The sequence below is a fragment of the Schistocerca nitens genome, chromosome 9, assembly GCF_023898315.1.
Source record: "Schistocerca nitens isolate TAMUIC-IGC-003100 chromosome 9, iqSchNite1.1, whole genome shotgun sequence".
Taxonomy (NCBI): Eukaryota; Metazoa; Arthropoda; class Insecta; order Orthoptera; family Acrididae; genus Schistocerca; species Schistocerca nitens.
In genome coordinates, this window is record NC_064622.1 from 217,055,439 (window position 1) to 217,079,158 (window position 23,720).

Below are 23,720 nucleotides of genomic sequence, written 5' to 3' on the forward strand. Positions count from 1 at the left end.
GATGAGGCATCAGTGAGATCCAGGTCCTCAGGGGATGCTAACATCTCCACCTCATCCTCAGATGCAGAATTGGTAGGGAGTGGTGGTGTTGAGGCTACCTGAGGGTCCTGTTTCCTAGCAGTCTTCTTCTTGGATTGCTTGCCCTCTCGCTTCTCTTTAGGAGCTTGCTGAGAGGACTTCTCCGAAGTAGCTTCAGGCATGACGGAAGACCATGAAGCTCTTAATCCAGCAGCTTTTGGCTCCTTTAGCCACTGGCGAGCGTCTGCTGAGGCATTAGTGGAGACCATGGGAGAGAGGGTCCCAAGGGACCCCTTCCACACGAGAGGAGTTGGAGGAGGCTGTTGCTTCTCCTGATTTGGGGGGGGGGGGGCTGTTGCTCCCGTAGGTAGTTCGGGAGCAATGGAAGGCGACTTTCCCCCCTACCACCAAGGGGGCAGATGTATTCTGGTGACCCACTGGGCCCACTGTTCATGGCATAGAGTGTGGTACAACTGGTACTTGTGACGGCGATGGTAAAGTAGCTGCAGTATATGTGGACATCAACTGAACAGGGTGTAATCGTTCAAATTTACGTTTAGCCTCTTGGTACGTCAACTGGTCCATGGTCTTGTACTCCATGATCTTTTGCTCCAAAAAAAATGGTTCAAATGGCTCTGAGCACTATGGGACTTAACATCTGTGGTCATCAGTCCCCTAGAACTTAGAACTACTTAAACTTAACTAACCTAAGGACATCACACACATCCATGCCCGAGGCAGGATTCGAACCTGCGACCGTAGCAGTCGCGCGGTTCCGGACTGAGCGCCTAGAACCGCTAGACCACCGCGGCCGGCGATCTTTTGCTCCTTTTGGAGTACAGGGCAGTCTGTCGAGCAGGGGGAGTGGTGCTCTCCACAGTTGATACAAATGGGAGGAGGCGCACATTGAGTATCTGGGTGCAGTGGATGTTCACAGTCTCGACATGTGGCACTGGAAGTGCCCAAATTTCCAGCACTTAAATCACTGTGTAGGGGGAGGGACATATGGTTTAACATCACAGTGGTAAACCATCACCTTAACCTTTTCAGGCAATGAATCGTCCTCAAAGGCCAAGATGAAGGCAGTGGTAGCTACCCTGTTGTCTTTGTGTCCCCTGTAAACGCACCAGATGAAATGAACACCCAGCCATTTGAGATTGGTGTGGAGCTCGTCATCAGACTGCAAGAGGAGGTCATGATGGAAAATAATCCGCTGGACCACGTTGAGGCTTTTGTGGGGAATGACGGAAACAGGAATATCACCCAGCTGGTCACAGGCAAGTAATGCCCGAGATTGGGCTGGGGATGCTGTCTGAATCTACACTACACCGTTTCTCATCTTGGACAGTACTGTGATTTGCCCAAATTTATCCTCAAGATGTTCAACAAAAAACTGAGGCTTCGTAGGTAGAAAGGAGTCCCCAACCATTCTGCTACAGACTAAATACTGGGGCAAATATGGCTCTCTTCTTTCTGTAGCCCTACATTCCTTTCATGATTTAGCGAGTGAGGGAAAGTATTTAGGCTCATACCTATCGGCATTGTACTCGATCTTGCCCTTCTTAGAGCCTGCTGGCACCGTACGGTCACCAGCAAGAGATGACTTAGTCCACTTCATTGTGGGTCATCTGCCCTGATGCCACCCACTCTGATCAGGGGCTCTCCCCATGGGCGCCACCCAGCCACAGCAAAGGCTACCTGGCATGATGTCCATTGCCTGGAGTACTGATGCCCCAGGAAGACAGGCATCTACTCCTTGGCATACATGGGGAGTTTACAGCTCAGGCATCAGCAGTGCGATCCCTGTGTTGTCTGGGGGTTACCACCAAGTGCGTACACGATGGCCCCACCACAATGGACTAGCTACCGTGCTGGATATTGGGCACAGAAAAATCCAATATTGTCATAGGGGCGAAAGTGGACAAGACACAACAGAAGAAGATGACATACCCCAGAAAGTGACCTTCCCCATTAGTTGAATTGCAGGTGGAGATGCAAAGCCACCATGACAAGAGATTCAGGAGATCGAATCTAAGGGTACTATGGATAACTCATGCACCATGTAAGGCGTCCTTCCCCATATGGGCCGCACTTCTGTACAATTTGGAAAGTGGCAGATTGAACCATAGAATGGGACCTGAACTTATAGGGCCAAAAAATTGTGAGACTCCTTTTAGTCGCCTCTTACGACAGGGAGGAATACCTCGTGCCTATTCTAACCCCTGGACCCACAGTGGACCCACAGGGGGCCATAACAATTTGCAGCGTGTTGTGATCTGTCTGAAGAGACTACTGGAGCCTTGCCCCCACTGGCTGATAAATTTGGACACAAAATTTCTGCCACGAGCTCTTTACTCTGAAAGAAGGTTCACCCCATGGACAGTATTCAGACAGAACAAAGGCCATCTGTGAGATAGCCAGTGTCCAGAGACCTGCTTCTCAGCACCTGTGTGGTCAAGGGGTTACCACGGCACGCATAACTGATGACTACCACATGGATTAGCTATCACACTGGGTACTAGGTGACATTCCCTGTGTGGACTACACATTCTGTGAAAGAATTTTGAAAAGGTAGAGACCAAACCCAGATCTGAAGACTGAATGCAAGCTAACCACAATATGTGGTGTAAAATAAAGTGAACAAAGTGAGAAAAGCCACAATCAATGTCTTACAAGTGAGCTAGGTTGTCACCAGACAATAAGTCAGAAAAAGGTATAGTTAGTGAGTCAGACTGCAACATAGGAAAGGAAGAATGGCCTGAGACACCATTCTCATAATGCACACACTCACAAACAAGTTGTGAGGACTGACCTGCTCCTCATGGTTTGTGAGTAATGCATTTTAAAATATTAAAAGCTTATTTTTCGTATCAGTGAGGAGTGGCAATCACATGACTTTCTGATAAAAAAAAAGTAGTTCTTCAGATCCAACTGGGCCTTTAAAAGTTGAGCTGGTGTCCCCTCATGCTAAGTTATGGAAAGTCAAAGAGAGCATGGTAACAGTTATAAGAGTTCATAAAAGATGTCTCAGTCAAAAATGTGAAATACAGGGTGAGTCACCTAACATTACCACTGGATATATTTCGTAAACCACATCAAATACTGACGAATCGATTCCACAGACCGAACGTGAGGAGAGGGGTTAGTGTAATTGGTTAATACAAACCATACAATAATGCACGGAAGTATGTTTTTAACACAAACTTACGTTTTTTTAAATGGAACCCCGTTAGTTTTGTTAGCACGTCTGAACATATAAACAAATAAGTAATCAGTGCCGTTTGTTGCATTGGAAAATGTTAATTACATCCAGAGATATTGTAACCTAAAGTTGACGCTTGAGTACCACTCATCCGCTGTTCGATCGTGTGTATCGGATAGCACCGAATTACGTAGGGATCCAAAGGGAACGGTGATGGACCTTAGGTACAGAAGAGACTGGAACAGCACATTATGTCCACATGCTAACACCGTTTTTTGGTCTTTTTCACTGACGCACATGTACATTACCATGAGGGGTGAGGTACACGTACACACGTGGTTTCCGTTTTCAATTACAGAGTGGAATAGTGTGTGTCCCGACATGTCAGGCCAATAGATGTTCAATGTGGGGTACGTTAAAGGAGAATGTGTACCGTGATGTGCCTACAACCCCAGAGGATATGAAACAACGTATTGTGGCAGCCTGCGGCGACATTACACCAGATGTACTGCGGCGTGTACGACATTCATTACGCCAGAGATTGCAATTGTGTGCAGCAAATGATGGCCACCACATTGAACATCTATTTGCCTGACATGTCGGGACTCACTCTATTCCACTCCGTAATTGAAAACGGAAACCACGTGTGTACGTGTACCTCACCCCTCGTGGTAATGTACATGTGCGTCAGTGAAAAAGACCAATAAAAAGGTGTTAGCATGTGGACGTAATGTGCTGTTCCAGTCTCTTCTGTACCTAAGGTCCATCACCATTCCCTTTGGATCCCTACGTAATTCGGTGCTCTCCGATACACACGATCGAACAGCAGAGGAGTGGTACTCAAGCGTCAACTTTAGGTTACAATATATTGAGATGTAATTAACATTTTACAATGCAACAAACTGCACTGATTACGTATTTGTTTATATGTTCAGATGTGCTAACAAAACTAACGTGGTTCCATTTAAAAAAATGTAGGTTTGTGTTAAAAAAACATACTTCCGTGCATTATTGTATGGTTTGTATTAAACAATTACACTAGCCCCTGTCCTCACGTTCGGTCTGTGGAATCGGTTCGTCAGTATTTGATGTGGTTTACGAAATAGATCCAGCGGTAACGTTAGGTGACTCACCCTGTATATTATGTCTCTGAACTGCCTTCTGATATTGGTACAGGAATGTTCACTGTTGAGGTTCTTAGAACAATTGTTAAAGTGATAAGAGAGGACTGTAGTTACAATGTGAAAACTTAAATGACCACAAAAAAAATTTCACTCACTCACTCCCATTACCAGTTACATCCACTCACGTAATTACACTATCATTCCAACTACAAAAATTTCTAAACATATTTGTTCCACAACATTCTTGAAATCTGGATGTAACAACAGTAAATGTTCTTCATCCAGTGGAGGTCCCGCTTATTTTGTGTGCTGAGTGATTTTCACCTTTGTCCAACCTTTCTCAACCAACTCTTCTTTTCATGTTTAAGAAGAAACTTATGCTTCCCAAAGCAAGGAGAGCTGTTACCTATTCTTATGTATTTATTTTTAGCAGGACCTCCTGAAGCCAAGTAATGATCAAACAATAAATCTCGTCATGAATTTTAAAATTTTCTGAATTGGTGTTTCCTTTTCACACAAAAACAAAACCTCTGGAAACCATGGTTGGCTAAAAAATAGTGAACCAATCACACAGATAGTATGTTCAGGACTCCTTAGCTATTTACAGAGCTGGTCAGATATTCTACAGAACCTCATAATATGAATCAGGTTCAGCTCTTCATCTGGAAAAATACAACTTGGATACTAATCTTTGCTCCCTTGCCTAAATACCACATGCAATTTGTTAAAATATGATGCTCTGGAATCTGCACATCACAACCACAACACAAGTGAAGATTGCTATTGGAACACTTGTGGCTTTGTGCTCTCTCTTATATAGATGACTCTGGAGAATTTTTTGATGAAGTGATTGGAAAGAGATACATCAGAGCAAAATAATTGATGTTACCAGCTGCAGTTTTTATTAATCACTTCCAGCCATTCTCTTACCCCAGTGTGTGACTGTGTGCCACAAAAATGAAGTGACAGAATGTCACATAGAGCCATACTTTCAGCAAAATTCCTTGGCTCTCACAAATGCTAATTTCCTTCCCCAATTTCCTTCATGCCCTTGCATCTGGAAAAATAACATCAATCAGGCTTTGTCGGTAGATAGTATCTCATGGGTCGTTTAACTTGTTTATCCACTTGGGACATGTGATGCATACTTTGAAGACCAATGTTGAGTCTACACAGATTAGGAAATGTATAGAAAAATATGTCTCACCTGTTACAGAGATCCTAATACATCAAATCTGCATTGTTAATGTAACTTTAGGACACACTCATGGGAAATAACAAGGGCAGACATGAGAGTACACCCACTTGGCTGCGTATGGGGCTGGATTTTTGGGCACCTGTGGCTAGCATAATAGATGTCATCGATGACGCCGAGACAAGTTGGTCTCGCAGATTGGTATACTATATACCCTAAATGTAGCTAGTATCACATAAAAGCTTTATAATATTGAACAAGATGCACCCTGGACACTTCCCAAAAGCTATAAATAGAACACTTTAACAAGTTCAGTTCATTCACATAGATATATAGACATCCTTCAGGTCCTTTTGCCACGGTAACTACAGCAGTTTTGGCTCAAATGTGAAATCCAGAAATCAGTCTTCAGCTAACACCTCCATATTTGAGTTGCAACTAAAGATTTTCTTCTGCAGCACTGGAAGAGGAATAAAAAACTGAAGCTGTGCACAATTACGAACAATGGGCTCAAAACTGTAAGTAGTATGTTATTAATACCAATGGAAAAGGAAATAATGCTTTAAACAGTTCCTCACTTGTCCTGCTCAAACCTAAAAGAAAGATCTTCAAAGTTTTCCCACATTTAATCCTTCATGTAAAAAGTAACATACTATTCCTTCTGGCATGTCTAGGTATAAAAGGTTTATACCTTTTAATAGTTGATCACCTACTACCATATTATACATATTTTCTCTGTTTTCATATGCAGTTGAAGTTTTCAGATGCCTTTCAAGATCTGCACCTATCCCTACCCTCAACACGGGGTGTCTGACTGACCTGCCTTCCTTTTCAACCTTCCCCAAAGTTTCCTCCTCTCCCCCCAAAGAAGAAACTATTAGTTCTGATAGCTAGGTAGTGTGTCACTTTTACTTTTGTACCTATCTATTGGCAGTACTACATATTTCATCTCTTGAAGTTATGTATTTGCCAGCAACTCTGCTTCAGATTTATTAACCTAGTGTTCATGCCATTTGAAGAATATAAAGCTAACAGCTAAACAAAGTAACATCAACACCAAAATGAATGTATTCTCTTTCCTTCCTGTCTTCATGCGGTAAATGAATACGTAATTGCTTTAACAACAATATGAAATAGTATACATTGCTACTCACCACTTCCAGGAGTTGTGCAGCATGCAAGCCCATTTAATGTATATTTTTTCACAGTGTGTGCATTCCAGAAAAACAAAACCAACCACCCCCCCTCCCCCCCCCCCCCCCCCCACACACATACACACAGTTGAAGTGAAGCATTATAAGTCAAGCACACTATGCAGGGCAGTATGCTTGGCAACTGGGCGGTACAGCTGTTTCTTGGCCACAGTCTGGCAGTGGCCATCAATTCAGGGAAACAGCTGGTTAGTGGTCAGATGCCCACACAGAATGACACACTGTTTTTGCATGGACATGGATATGTTTGTATGGGCGCATGACAGCAAGGTCTTTAGCACTCACACAAAAACAGATTGAAACAAGTGTCAGTAAAATACACAAAACAGGAAGGTAAAATCATGTAAAAAACAGGTAACAAAAGTTAGAAAACTATATGCGCACCCGCACAAAACTACAGAAAAAAGTATTGCGTCAGTAGTAAACATTAATGACACAGGAAGAAAATGGTATAAAGGCCTAAAACAATATAGCAGATGGATGTGGCTGGCTGAGTACAAGAACAGAAAAAGGAGAACCCAGCCACTCTGACACACACTAACACCTCCAGCCTAAAAGTTTAGGCCAGAGTCGAGACACATCACAAAATTTTAAAATCTTAGCCACACTCAACTCATCTTCAGCTAAAATAGAGGGCAGACCGCCACCAATATTTGCTTCTGCCCTTGCATCATGATATAAAATGCATTCCGTTAAAATATGGCAGACAGAGAGATGCACGCCACAAGCATCACAAAAGGGGGGGGGGGGGGGGGGTCATCTCACCACAGTAAAAAGCTATGGGTGAGAGGGCAGTGCCCAATTCTAAGACGCATGAGGGTCACTTCATCTCACCTGGGCAACTGGCAGGAGAAATGCCATGGCTAGGTTATTAAGTTCACCAACCGCAGCTTATTGGCCATCATCCCCAGCCATTCCTCATCCTACAACTGCTGCAATTCCTGTGCAGTGCAGAAACTACAGCCTGTAAGGGAATAAGACATTGTACCACACCCTCTCCTCTGCAGGCCTCCTTGGCAGCCCAATCGGCCTGTTCAGTTCCCTATATCTCTACATGACCTGGCACCCAGCATAATGACACCTGCTTACCCTGTCGCTGCAGCAAGTACAGTTGGTCATATATCAGCCAGACCATCTCGCCAGCTGGGAATGGGTTCTGTAACAATTGAAAGGCACTAAAGGAATTGGAGCAATGAGAAACTGTTTGCCCCAAATATGACACATCTGCTCCAGCGCCTTCAGGATCGCATGGAGCTCTACTGAGAAAACGGTATATTCATCAGGAAGGCAAATCCTGGTGACATGGTAAGGGAACACGACAGAGCAGCCAAAGGAATTCCCTTGTTTGGAGCCATCGGTGTACACTATTGTGAAACCATGACGCACATCTAAAATGTTAAAAAACAGAGATTGAAATGTAAAATCTGACGTGCGATCTTTCTTAAAATTCGTATAGTCTAAATTAAGTCTGGGCCTCCAGAGAAGCCAAGGTGGAAATCTGCTCCCACCGCAATGTCAAACATGAAGACCAGCCACACCCATCTCTAGAAGGCAATCTTGTGTACGAATCCTTAGGGCCTTGTTGCCTGTTGCTGGTTACGAAAAAACCTTTCCAGTGGAGGCTGAACAACAGTTTGGTAGGTGGGCGTGTAAATGGACAGTGTTTTATACACCTGGTGCACCGTAAGTAGCCATCACCTGATATGAAGTGGCGGTTCACGAGCCTCTGCACACAGGCTTGGTATGGGGCTTGCTCTGAATGCTCCAGAGACCAACCGAATCTCTTCATGGTGCACCACGTCTAACATCTTTACAGTTAGTCACAACTGACGTATTGTCATTGCCAGGCTTGAAAAAGAGCAAAACAGAGAGAAGTCATCCACAAACAAAAAACACTAGACAGGATTTTTTACTATGGAGGTAATGCTATTAATAGCTATGGCAAAGACAGTCATACTTAAAACGCTACCTTGAGGGACACCATTCTCCTGCTCAAAGCTATCAGGCAGGACATCACCAACTCACTATCTAAAATATTGTGGTGAGAGGAAGAACTGAATAAAAATGGGAAAACAATCATGAAAACCTCATTTGTGAAGCTGCTCCAGGATAAGATGCCTCCAAGTAGTATCAAAGGCCTTCTCGATGCCAAAAAATTTACCTAGGAGGTGATGCCGACATAGGAAAGCCTGTTGTATAGCTGCCTCCAGGAGGATAAGGTTATCAAAGGTGGAGCAATACCTCCTGAACCCACACTAAAAGCAACTAAGGAGTTGCCTGGATTCTGAGATACAGACAAGGCAGGGTTGAGCAATCCACTCCAAGGTCTTTCCCATGCAGCTAATGAGGGCAACACTACAGTAATTACTTGGCCATGTACAGTCTTTCCCAGATTTTAAAAGAGGAAATTAGAATTGTCTTATGCCACGAGTTGGGAAAGTGAGCTGATGCCCAAATGACATAAAATGTGGGAACAGGATATTTCTGTTTCGTCTTGTGAGGTGCCACAGAATACTGTAATGGATCCTGTTGTGACCAAGGGATGTGTCACAAGCCACAGACAATGCAGAATCCAGCTCCCACATGGAAAATGGGCAGTTGTAATCTTCATCAGATGTGAACCGGAAGTCCAAACTACACCTCTCAGCAACCGCTCTATGGTGCTGTAAACCTGGAACCTGACTGGCTGTTGCAGTAACTGTGGCAAAATATGCCAGCATAGTCTGGGCAATGTCTCGCAGATTGGTTTGGAGAGTGCAGTTTCCCATTACAGCAGCCATGGGGCACCTGCCTCCTCTCTCCTGGTGGTCTCTCACACAAAAGAACTTTCGGTGGAACGATTAATGGTGTTCAGGAACTGTTGCCTTGAGTTGTTCTTGCTCTCTTGAATAATTCGGTAACACTTTTCCCTCACCACCCAAAAGGCTGCAAGATTCTCTGCAATTGGCAGACACTTGAACCTACATAGAGCCGCACACCTGGTCCTGATTGCAGAGCAGCATTCAGCCTTCCACCAATTCAGCACTCCACCAAGGGATAGGTTACCTTCTCTGTTGTCCTGTGGACTGTGGAATGGCTGCTTTAGCGATGTGGTAGATCATTTTGGTAATACTATCCACCCAAGCCTCGACATTCGCACTATGTTTGAACTGGGCCAACTAGCTATAAAGTGTCCAGTAAGCTCTACCGAACATCCATCGCAGCGGTTTCCTTTCACGTTCCACCCAATTTGGCAGGTAAATCCAGATCGGGAAATGATCACTTTTGTGCAAGTCATCCACCACTTGCCATTGAACAGTGTGAGCAAGAGCTGGGGAGTAAAACGAGAGCTCAATGGCAAAGAACGACCCATCTGCTGTGCAGCAGTGAGTGCTCTGTTCCGCATTTAGCAAGTATGCGCATGATGACATGAGAAGCCTCTCAATTGCTCAACCCCTGGGGCAGGTATGTGCAGAGCCCAAAAGCGCATTGTATGCATTAATATCATCACAGAGGATGAAGGGGTGGAGGAGCTATGTAATAAGGTGAGTTAGGGCCTCTTCATCAAGTGCATCATGTGGGGGCAAGTAAAGGGAACATATTGTCAACAGATGACACACATGCATTGATACAGTAACTGCTTGTAAAGTCATTGTAAGTGAGAGAGGCAAGGAGTGGTACTTGGTACTAATGAAAGGACCTATGCCTCCTCTAGTGCTCTCTCCACTCAGGTTTTCCTTTTTGTGGAGTACATAGCTTCATAGCTCAGGGGTGTACAACTGATGGAAATCAGTCTCCTTGAGACACAGACACAGTGATATACACTGAGATAAGAGACGCAGTTCCTCCACATGCATCCTGAACCCCTGCAAGTTCCACCGTAGGATGGCAGCTATTTCATTGATGTGGTTCTAATTTATCCCTATCTTTGCACCACAGAGGTGAAGCACTTGCAGAGCGAGGGGGAGTGGAGGGGCTGCCTGGATCCAAGGCATCTAAGTCCATGATGTCCTCCTCATCAGTCAGATGTGAAAGAATTATGTCTGATGGCACTCGGGACAGCTTTTGACCTGAACACTGTGAACCCTTCCCTCCACCCCATCCGATAGAGGATAAGGGGGAAAGGGGGCACTGAAAGGCACTCTGCTTGTTGTGTGCCTTCATGGCACTCACTATGGAACTGTTCTGGTCTTTTCTGTGGCAGCTGCTTGGATTGCTTTATCCTCACTCATTTTGCCTTGGCATGTACACATACGAGTACAGGTGCTGGTGGTGGGTGGTTGTACACTGGTCATGTCTGCATTGAGATGTCACCCTTAGGAACAGGTTTCTGCATCATGGAAGCATAAGAAGTGGTAAAGACTGGAGGTTTCAAATGGTTGGCTCCGAGCACTATGCGACTTAACTTCTGAGGTCATCAGTCGCCTAGAACTTAGAACTAATTAAACCTAACTAACCTAAGGACATCACACACGTCCATGCCTGAGGCAGGATTCGAACCTGCGACCGTAGCGGTCGCTTGGTTCCAGACTGTAGCGCCTAGAACTGCACAGCCCCTCCGGTGACTGGAGGTTTCATTGCCTCATATCCCCTTTTGGCTTCAGCACAGGGGATCCACTTGGTGACTTTTAGTTCCTGAATTTTTTGTTCCTCTGCAAAAACAGGGCAGTCTCGTCTGCAGTCTCTCAGAGCAGTTAACGCAGACTGCTGGATATGGACAGTCAATCCCAGCTTCATCGGCTGCCTTTCCACATTTCCCACAGGTCGCTTCACCCCCAGAACTCAGTGCTACGTGAACAAAACACTGGCATTTGTAGCATCACATAGGGTTAGATACGTAAGGCCTAACCCTAAGTTGGAGGAAACCTGTCATGATGCGGTCAGGCAATGTTGGAGAATTAAAGGTCACAATGAAGGTAGCAGTCTTCTCAATTTCTTCACATCCTTTGCTCTATGCCCACTATCCCCTGTAATGCCCATTCCTATTTGACATCAGCTATGTTGATATCCATAATGTCATGGCATGTGACCACACCCTTGCTAGAATTCAACAGTTACAAATATTCACCTAATTTTTCGGTCTTTATAAGTAGTTCCACCTGCTTTGCCCTGTTAGTCTCGACCAGTAGCGAACTGTTCCACAGCTTGTTAATAGACTTCACACTTCCAGCAAGTCCTTCCAAGCCTTTATGGATATACATGGTGACACACAATAAGGGGAATATTTGAAATAAGTAGTGGCAGCCATGGGTAGGTGGCAGCACTGCAAGTTTGTGACAGTTAACGAGTAAACAGTCCGCCATTTCAGTAATCATGGATCAGTGGAACGGGCAACACCATGCGTTAGCCATAAAAATGTTTTATAAAAACAATGAGTTTGGTAGCGGTGCAGAGGGAGTTTCGATGTTTTTATAATTTAGGATGTCATGATGTCATTCTGTTGAAACACGCAATAAAATGTTGGATTAATAACTTTGAAGAGACTGGATCTGCCCTCAAGAAGAAACCAACAGGACGCCAAGAATTGTGCATTCTCCAGCGAACATTAATATTATAAGAGAGTCTGTCTTATGGAGCCCACGGCGTTCAATTCATAAGCAAGCAGCAGTGGTTGGAATGTTGCGGGAGAGAGCTCGCAGATTTCATCTTGATTTAAAATTTCATCTGTGTAAACTACAGATGCTGCAACAACTGAAGGACAATGATTGCTGGTTATTATTAGGATTCTGTCACTAAATGATAACAAAAATAAACAATAATGATGAATTTCTAAACAAGTAGTGGATGCCAGATGAGGCAAATTTTCATCTCACAGGATATGTGAATAAACAGAACTAATGTTACTGGGCAAACACAAATCCTAATGACGTTCATGAGCGCCCTTTACATGCTAGTAAAGTGACAGTATGGTGTGGTGTTTCATCACATGGGATTATTGGTCCATATTTTATCACAAATGAACAGGAAAACACAGTAACAGTCAATGTCAATCATTATGAGGAGATGTTACAAACTTTTGGTACATCTACATTGAATAACTTTCCAAACGTTCAAGAAGCTTAGTTTCAGCAGAATGGAGCGACTTCACACACTGCATGGAAATCAATGGCACATGTGAAAAAATTGTTTGGCAACCGTTTGATCTCACGATTCGGTAACATTCCCTGGCCCTTAGAGTGCCAGATTTATCTGTTTGTGATTTTTTCTGGTGGGCTCCCTCAAGAGCAAAGTCTACACGACTCAACCAAGAACCCTGGATGAGTTAAAACAGAGAATTCTGGATGCAATTCACGGTATCCCAGTTGAGATGTTGCAGTGGTAAATGAGGAATCTCAACAGCACATTCCACAAATGTATTCGTACAGGAGGACACCGTGTAAAGGATATAATTCTTAAAAAATGATAACTGCAATCAATGTTTTGTAAATGTCAAAGTTATAAGGTTTCAATTACTATGAATGCAATTTCTTTTCTCCATCACTTCTAGTTTTATTGGACTGTGGAAACCTTCCCGTTTTTCTGTGTCACCCTGTAGGAGGGGGTCACTTTTCCGAACGTCCCCTCCTTCCTCTTAACGAGCAAAAACACATTTTGATATATGACTCCTTGAGCCCTGTTACTATAATTCAATTGATGCAGGTTACCATGAGAGCTAGCCTCCCTCACTCGTTTGGAAGATTTGGTGTGAATACTCCCAGGCAGTACATCCTTCCCACTGGGAGGAGGAGGAGGAGGAGGAGGAGGAGGAGAAGGAGAAGATTTCGAGGGTTCCATCTTGGCCCCACAAGCAGCTAGGAAAACAAGGGTCCACTCAGACAGAGCCCCATGTGCCTGAGTATGCCTTATACAACAGAGGTGTGGCAGGTTCCAAGAGGTTGCCCGCTGTCGACTGTTCCACCTCAACAGCCATGCACCTCATTGGGACACAGCACACCTTGAGATTGAGTTTTTTTTTTTATAGAAGTTCTTACCATCCTTGCGATTCAGGCAGTCGAGCCAAGATCCTCATCCCCTGCTACACACAATGTTCCACCGCCATGCCATACAGTGGTCATTGAAGCATGACCAGAACTTACAGTAAAAGGAGACTGGCAGTGCTTACCAGTCCCCAGCACAGTGTTTGTAGCTACGATGGAAGACCACATGGCTGCTTTCACAGTTGCCCTGCCTTTGATTTGATACATGGGGGCAAGGGGTTGTGTTTTGTTTGTGTATATGTTGTAGTTTTCTACATCTGCAGAAAAGCATTGTTTGATACCTTTGTCTACTTTTAAATATAATTTAAATGCGACTGTCTGCCACTCAGTGCTTCCTCTGTGTGATAGTAGTAATCTTTTCTATTCCATATTACTATTATTCCATCCTGGATTTTCAATTTTTTGATTTATGTAACTGCTTTGTAATTTAACATTTTGGCAAAGTCTTCCTGTCTATGTCATTAAGCAGGTAGTGCGGACAATGCCACAGTCACTGCTGAGCTACAGTCATGTACAGTTATTTGTAGGTCATCCCATGTCAAACTAAGGTAGAGCACAGTTGAGTGCATATAGTTAATTTCTGGTTCAGCATTTGGGGAGTAGAGTGAAATGTACCCTATGTTCAAAAAACCTATAAGAATAATAAATGGTTGAAACTATAATAGGGGTAGATAAAACCCTTTTCAGTCTTTGTGTCATCTATCTTGTTCAAACTATCATCTGTTTTCAAAATTTTATGCTAATTCATTCTTTCATTTATATACAATACCTACTATTCACCATCATATTGCCCTTATATCTGTTCTAGTACAGATTTTTGTGTGCTTAGTGCCATTTGGTGAGTAGATTTTTTTTAGTTATTCATATTATGTTCAGTAAATTTAAATAAAGTTAATCAACTTTCTAATTATGAATGGCCACTGATTTATTATGTTAAACTCCTCAAAGTCTTTGTGGTTTACTGGCCTATTCTGTAACTATACAGTTTATTATCTGTAAGCTGATCATCATAAATGTGGTCAGTGACAATAAATATGCAGAAATTGAATTATTTAATAATTACTTTAAGTATCTTGCACGCACCAACTGGACATAGAAAGAAGAGATACAATACAATAGTGCAAAAGGTCAGTACTCACACGCACTTGCAAGCAGATGTTTTGCAGTTTAATTTCAACAAAGTTGCACTCTTTTCTGTGGTTGCAGAGCATCTGTCCTCACTACATTTGGAAACAGCCTGCCATACAAGCCATCCTGAAAACCTGCGATAGATTGTGGTCGAGATGGAATCCGTCCATTTGTGAACAGTGTCTACTTTGTAAGCTACCCATCCATTTTTCTCATAATTCTACAGTGCATTTAATTTGAAAAGCTTTTGAAGTGAAACAACTTACAGATTGTGCTCAGCAAAATGAAACTGTGTGCCTACTGCCCGTGACATGCCTATGAATAAATGCCACACAAAATCAAAAACTGGTGTCGACGAAGAGCTTCATCAAATGATGGAAGATGCCTAACTATGACCTTCTCATTCAGACTGGCACAATTCACAAACTGAAATCGACTGTGTCCGTAGAAGCCACAGTTTGTTACATTGGTTCATTACAAATATCACAAGGTCAACTATCAGTTATTATGTTTGCTGGTATCCACACTAACAGTAGGCATTCACTAGAACTGCATAAGTCAGCATCTGATCCTGTAAACACGGTCAGATGTTAACACAATTGATTTCAACTTCTAGCTCCATACCACTACTGATTCAGCACATTAATTACTGCAAGTATCATTGGCGTGACACGATAATGCACCAGCTGTCAGAAAAGGTGCATAGTAATAATGAAAGCCTGAAGGTAAAGCTCACAAAGTAGTGCATGCTATATCAAAGAGTACAAGTGTTAAAGACACTGTGTTAGCACAAGTTGTGAGTTTGGTTCAATAGCGGCCCAATTCATCTAGCTGAGCATCCATTTGTGAAGCTTTCTGTCAGGCACTACCCTCTCTGTCAAGCGTATCTGGAATGGGAAGTGATCAGTGGAATGCATAGCATTATCTATTTCCCACTGAGAAGTGAGTGCAGCAACTGGAGAGCATAATGATAGTTCAATGGCAGGAAATGTACCTGCATGGCAGGGCTCATGAGTGCACTCTACCCCACATTCAGAAGATGTAGATTTTCTGGCAAGAGATTCTCTGCAGTCCATCTGCAGGGCAGCACGTAATGACCCACATCACAATATGCACAATAAAATCCCCAAAGACAAGGAAGTGTGATGAGATTAGCAAAACATCACATATGAGAGGATACCCAAAAAGTAGAATTATTTTTTCAAAGCTATATATTTTTAAATTACCACTAATACATTTGTCCCACTGCTGCTTGCATTGTTTGAAACGTTTTTGTAGTCATCTTTAGAAATGATTGACAGGTCCTCCCTTGGTTCCCCCCCCCCCCCCCTCCCCCCTTTTCAATGTTGTGAAATCAGTGTCCTTTCATTCCTCTTTTCATACGTGGAAATAAAAATAAGTGACACAGAGCCAGGTCAGGCGAGTAAGGTGCATGGGGCAGCTGAATCATGCCATTAGTAGCCAAAAACTGTCTAACAGAGATGGCTGTGTGGGCAGCAATATTTTCGTCGATTTGGGCGGTTGATGGTCATCCAGAATGAGGTTTTCCATCAATCGACATTTCACCATTTTTAAACTGAGCAAACCAGTCACACACTTGAGTTTTACCCATAGCGTCATCTTGGTTCGCTGTTTTCTACCTTAAAATAGTTTCAGCACCATTTTTACCAAGTAGGAAACAAAATTTCACAGCTGCACATTGTTCACTCAAACCTGCCATCATAAAAAACAAAACAAGAACAAAACAGTGCTAGCAAAAACAATCACTGCAGATGAACAGAACAAGCCAGGTCGACAACACGGTTGGCACTGAACTCGGAATGAGTTGCATTACCCATGCCCAGCGGCAGAAATGCGTACTACACAAGCTCCACCCACAGCAATGTATTCCAAATTTTTCTTTTTATCCCCTTGTACACTAACCAGATAGCTCAATTCAGCATGTTTCATACTTAGAAGTGTCTCTCATAGTGTTTGCTTGAAAACAAAGACGTTAGTTTACTTCAAATACTTATACTTACTGGTGTCTTACTGAAATATTTTCTATGGAAATGCAACTACAGTAAATAAAGTATTTAATCAGAAAAAGTAAGCAGTAAGAATATTATGTAAAGTGGGTCCCTGTGTATCTTATAAAGGGTCCTTTGAAGGGCTTGGATGTCTTTTACTCATTCAAAAGTACATACCTCCTAACGTTTTTTATTGGTTATAAAAATTTAATTTTAATTGCATTATGATTACAGTATCACAAGTAATTTTCTCATAGATTTTCCTTCTTCGTCTAGGATTCAGAATGAGGTTCTGTGTCCTGATACAAAGTTCTTCAACAAGCTCCCATCACACAAAGAGTAAGATATTGGATATTACACGGCCTGACAAAGAAGTGAAGCACAAAAAAGGGAGAAAGGAAAAAGTGAAATTTCATGGTTTGAAAGAGTATGTAATCTTATTTAATTTATTACAAAACAGAGTAAAATTTATCAGCATGACATTGCACCCACTCTGACCTGGATGCATAAATTGATTCAGTTGAAAAGATGACATAAGCCAGTGTACCCTCTCCTGAGGCAAACTGGCCCACAACTGTTGTACCTGGTGCCTGATATCCTGGATAATGGCACAAGGATGCAGCTGACATCCAAGCTGGTAACACATGTTCTATGACAAACAGATCTGGGTGATCTTGTTGGGCACCACAGTACCTCGACATCACATAGACAGTTCACAAAGATACGTGCCGTGTGAGGACAAAAATTGTGCTGTTAAAAAAATGGCATCATGATACTGTCAGCAGAGAATTAATACATAAAGATCCAGGATGTTTGTGACATTCCATTGTGCCACCAGAGTTCCTTGAATCACTGCCAGATGTGACCTGAAGTCATACTGCGTGGCTCTCCACATCATGTCGCCAGGAGTAACACTGCAGTGTCTTTCCGAAACATTGGAAGAATGAGACCTCTCGCCAGGTCACCACCATACTCGCAGGCTCATTTGAGGTAGGGCAGAGCTGCAATTCATTGCTGAATGCAGTGCAATGCCCTCCATCAGCAGTCCATGCTTCCTGTCACAGAACCACTCCAAATGCACCTGTTTGTTTTGTTGTGTTACTGGCAGGTAATTCTCTAATCTGGCTGCAGCTATTCCCTGACCAATGGAGTGGGATGACACAGAAGTTGCAGGGAGTCTACTTGTTCTGAGACGGCAGGTGCAGATGTGAAGGGATTACGAAGTACGTGGTGCACAAGTTGGTGATCCTCTCTTGGCAGTCAGACATAGTCAACTGGAACCTCCGTGACAAATATGCTTCCCCTCAAGTTCCCAAGCAGTATAACAGTGGGCCACTGGCAGATCCGAATGCCCCAAAAACCTGGATACTGCAAAATTTGACCAGACGGCCAAACGGAGACAGACAATGAGGTCCTTTTCAAATTCTGTCAGGTGCTGTCTCACACAAGTATGTGGCAGCCCCATGTCCTTCACAGTGATCATTGAACACCCGATGCCCCGTATATACCCTATCAGGCCAGGTAACAACACTAAACACAAACAGCATTAATGCACTGTGGTGGCCATTTTACCTGTCACAGAGAACTGCAACTCTTTTAATTTACATACCCACCAATGGTGTGTACGTGTATGAAGTTACTCTGACATTTGACCACATATTTTGCATGCTTAACTTTTTTATGGTGCAGAAATATTTTATTCTAAGCCACATCTTCCATAAATTATCTGTTTATTTAGATTTAAGACCTGAAGACTCCTATTAGCTTCATGTCAAGGAGCAATGTCCACTGCAAATAGGCCTTGATTGTTACTAACACAGATGTATGTCCTTATTTGATAAATATCAGTGTGGTCAAATAAATATTAAGCTAGCAATAGGAGATAACCAGCAGACGTATAACTTAACACTGTTCAACACACAACACGAAATGAGCTAAACTTCATTACCCGTCATTAAAATTAACCTATCAACTCTTGTTCTCAATTCCCAGTCATTATCATTTCTTGATAAATAAGGCCTAACATGTCAACAGTTGGCAGTACTCATGGACATGTTGTAACTCTCACAGCATTGACAATCCCATGATCAGAAACATACTCTGAATGTATCCGCCATGTTATCAGTACTATTGTGCCAAGTAAGGGTCTTCAGTTCTTAAGAACTTCCTTTTATAAAGTGGTCATGTTTTGATGCTTCTCAGAGTGCTTTCATAATGACTGTGTTGTGATACACTTCCAGCTGCATGTCTGCTGTTAACATACAACAATGTCTTGCACCTGTGTTAATAATGCCACTTACTTTGCCTCAGTCTGTAAAAATGGAACCCTTATAAAGACTGATTTGCTGTCCGTCTGTATGTCTGTCCAACTGTTAAGAGCCCTTTCGCTCAGGAACAGGTGGATGTATAAATTTCAAATGTATATCACATATTAAGGTCTATGGTCACTTGACAGTGCAAAAATTCTAAGCCTCTAAGACAATGCACTCAAAAGATACAGCCATATGTGTCACACATTTTGATACTCACAAACTCACTCATCAAAACCTACAGGGTATTTCCCATTGGCCTTGAACCATGAAATTTGGCAAAAAGGAAGGTTTCATAGTACAGCCTAAGCAAAACTCTGAAAACTCTAAATCTATAATTATATCACACAGAAAAAATATTTTTTTGTCATTTCTTATCTGACTGACTGTTCGCCAATCTGTTAAGACCCCTTTTTCTCATGAAAGGGTAGATGTATCAAATTAATATCAATGTCACATACTAAGGTCTGTTGCCCCTTGGTGTTGTAATAAATGTAAGTTTCTAGGTCAAAGCAACCGAAAGATGCAGCCTTTTATATTACATATTTAATACTCTCAGATTCAGTTGTCAAAAGTTGTAGGTCGACCTAGCATCAAGGTTTCACAGTACAAGTAAACGTAAAAAAACCAAAAGTTGTTAATTTGTAATTATATCACATAAAAATATTTCTTTTGTCATTTGTTACCTGACGCCAAACTTGAAATTAAAGCAATCAGTAGTTCTGCATTCCAGCTGACTGGGTCGCAGTGCTAAACATCGAACATCAGGCAAGGAATGAGTTTATTGCTCACACGATACATTTTGTAATTTATCCATCACCAGATATTCAGGAGCAATTACTGCACATAGATATGGCATTTCAAGTTGTATGTGAAACAAACATTTGCAGACTAGTCTTGAGTTTTACCATCACAAACCTGTCAGCCAGGAAGCAGACTACTGATTATAATGGTGGTGACCTGGCTCCTGCATGATTTTATGTCACATTTACATTATTGACATTGAAGCATTCTTGAAAATCTTGGAATCCCTGGATCCGAAATCTTGCCAGTATCAATGCTGATTATAGGCAAAAATGGTAAAGATTCTAGGTTCCAGAATGGATGAACTGTCTACATACATAACTAAATTTGTATGAAACCTTCAGTGCACGAGTCCTATTCACACCTGGCCAATTTCTTTTGTTTGGCCTCATGACAGTATGAATTTGCACATCATTTTAGAACATTTGAATTCAATCCATCGAATATTTGCTTAAACATAGAAATGGGAAAGGATGGCTGCCTTTCCTTCCTTGTATTTCCTAGGGCCCACATCATCTCAGATCCCGAAAGTTTGTCAGCTCAGATAACCCACCTCAAAGTCATCTTTCGCCAGCAAGGCGATAGCAAAAGACAGATCAGACATACTGTGAGATGAAAATAATGAGGTGGTACCTACGTCTATAGCCTTTTTGTCAGGTAGTATTTCCAACAGGATTTGTTGTCTTCTGCAGAAACACAGTGTGAGGCATGTTTTCTGACCACCACCTATGTTTAGGGCACTTTTACAGTCTGTAAGGGGCAATCTTTGTGTATGTAAGGCAGGTGTCTGCTGTACACCATGCAGAGTTTACATTTTACACATTGATCAAACAGTCAAAATATTGGAGGATCTCTGTATAGAGCATAAGTGTCAGGCACGCTTACAACATATGAGCATATCAGCTATTGTGAACACTGGCCTGGTACCAGTCATCCTATGGAGTACAACACAGATTCTGGCATGTACTTCCAGGTATTGAGATAGTGTTATTATGGAACCAGTTTAGACTAAATTAGTACTTCACTTCAGAAATAGAGACATACGTTTTTGCTTAAACTTTGCTTGGAATCCTATGCTCTTCCTGGCCAAACAACAGAGGGACAGAGTTACTGCTGCTGCCTCATCCACTAGCAATTAATATTCACTACTGATAACTTCTGACATTGGCCAGCTTTCATTCTGTGGTGGTGCTAATTGTTGACTCTGTGTGTGAACTGGCAGGGGGGGGGGGGGGAGGGGGGGGGAAGTGATGTATGCCATACTATAGCTCTTGGTAAGTGTAACCCTGCCTGCTGGAAGTTTAGAGATCCTGTCACAGCGTTCTCTCACTGTATTTGCACTTGAAAATGATGGGTATTCACTTGTTGAAACACTGGTAGTTGTTGAAGGTGTCACGCAGCTACATTCCTGTAAGCTGCGTGAATAGACCCTTTTTTTTTTATTAATTTTATTGTCTATTTGTAAGACAGTGGTCTCTAAGGTGTACAACTTTGCTTCCGCCAGTTTTTCCACAACATTTGAGGCTTTAATGAAAAAAACTGGTTACACATGTATAGTTCAAAGTATTTTCCACCGCTGGCCACAACTTTCTCCCATCTTTTGGGCAGTGTATGAATCCCGCGTCAAAAAAAATTGTTCATCTTTTGAAGCGATCCACGAATCGATCCAATTTGTGACTTTTTCGTGAGATTGGAAGTGTTGGTCAGCCAGGCCATGCGCCATTGAACTAAACAGGTGATAATCAGAGGGAGCAATGTCTGGAGAAAACGGCAGGTGGGGTAGGACTTCCCATTTCAATGTTTCCAAGTACGTTTTGACCTCTTTTGCAACATGGGGTCGAGCATTGTTGTGCCTGCTAAAATCAATTTATCATGCCTCTAGCTGTACTGCGGGCATTTGTCTTTTAATGCTCTGCTCAAAGGCTTTAGTTAATGAGCACCTGTGATTGTTTCACTTGGTTTTAACACCTCATAGTACACGACATTGAGCTCGTTCCACCAAATGTAGAGCATGATCTTGGAGCCATGAATATCCAGTTTGGCCGTTGACGTGGAAGCATGACTGGGATATCCACATGGCTTTTTGTGTTTAGGGTTATCATAATGAACCCATTTTTTATCCCTGGTCACAATGTGATGCAGAAATCCCTTCTGTTTTTGCCTCTGAAGCAACTGTTCACAAACACACAAACACTGTTCAACGTCTCTTGGTTTCAGCTCACACAGGACCTAAGTTCCTTCTTTCTGAATCATGCCCATAGCCTTGAGATGTTTTGAAATGGCTTGCTGTGTCACTCCTACTAATTGTGCCAATTCTTCTTGAGTTTGACATGAGTCTTCACTCAGCAATGTCTCCAATTCTGCATCTTCGAAAACATTCTCTCTTCCACCACTATCCAGTTCTATGAAGTTAAAATCACCGTTCTTGAAGTGTTGAAATCATTCATGGCATGTTCTTTCACTAATAGCATCCTTACCATACATACTTGAGAGCATTCGCTGAGATTCAGCTTTTGTTTTCTTCATACTGAAACAAAACAGTAACACCTCCCGCAAATGACAAGAATTAGGCTCATAAACTGACATTTTCAATCAAGAACAGCTTTATGATGCATACACAAATTTACTAATGTTTGAATGAGGTTATGTTGACCGAGATCAAAGCAAACTGCCTGATGTCTGCGATCTGTTTCTTTCGAACTCTACTTACCGCTGTCACGACCTATTAGCAAACGGTGGAAGCAAAGTTGTACACCTTGTAATTAGACAGTAAAGAAAATACATTAAAATCTGTTTACCTGAAACAAGAGAGCAGATTTACCACAACCATTCTCGGGCAGTTCCGTGGGACCATTTGCTGATATCTGAGAAGCAACACAACAAAATCAAGCTATTAAAACTTGTCCAATAGCTCTACAGAATCTTTCCACATGAAACCACAAACAGTGTTTGTGGAGGAGTGCAGTAAATCTGCAAACAATTTGTGTTTACACATTTTTATTAAAATATCCTTAAAATATGTTCAGTGCAAAAATCTATAAAGCAAATTACCTTCCACCCTGTTACTATATCATATACTATGACACAGCCAAGAGAGTGTGCCATTACAGAAACCTTGCCACCATTCTTTTCAAAGTATGGATTTCTTTGTGAAAACATGGAGTAAAGGCGGTTAAGCTCCTGTGTTAGACCCTGCTGAACCTGTGAAAACAAAATTATATGACACTATTACGTATGTTCTGTATCGTTTAAATTATTTAAAATAATTGTTTGATACCCACCTCATTTCCATAAAGTGGGCTAGTGTAATACATGATGTCCATCGCACTTGAGTTAAGCATCTGTCGTAAACCAACCAGTTTGTGTGGTGTGATTGAATCCACAATGTCTGGAAATTGACAAATTTTCAGTGAAACAATAGGCATCTAAAAATATTTGAAATACATTACTGAGAGAGGAATACTTTTAGCTCTAATGTGATGAAAACAGATTATGATAATTTCATCCAAACATCTGCTACAGGAGTCAGACTCTCATCATCAATATGTTGTATCTATGAAAGCTAAGAAGTTATGCTTGATACCATGGTAAAGGGTTTTTAAAGTTACCTGAAAACATAATGTTGAGATAGGATAGATTTTTTTTTTTTTTGCATTTTTTTATTGTAAAATATTGGAGCATACTAAAACCACTATGGTGACTTCGTAAATGACCAACTAGCAAAGTTGAAGAGTTGAGAGAAATACAAAACGTTGCTGCATGCG

General features: G+C 42.1%; 1 protein-coding gene across 2 annotated transcripts in view; it reads right to left on the reverse strand.

The window, feature by feature from the left end:
- Positions 1 to 23,720, reverse strand: part of LOC126204428 (phospholipase DDHD1-like) — a 211,003-nt gene that overhangs the window by 62,482 nt on the left and 124,801 nt on the right. For both annotated transcript variants that reach the window (XM_049938818.1, XM_049938817.1), the window contains 3 exons: positions 23,238 to 23,344; positions 23,008 to 23,157; positions 22,755 to 22,820 (listed from right to left, as the gene is read on the reverse strand). In XM_049938818.1, the coding sequence (XP_049794775.1) occupies positions 22,755 to 22,820; positions 23,008 to 23,157; positions 23,238 to 23,344 (323 nt within the window). The remainder of the gene's footprint in view (positions 1 to 22,754; positions 22,821 to 23,007; positions 23,158 to 23,237; positions 23,345 to 23,720) is intronic.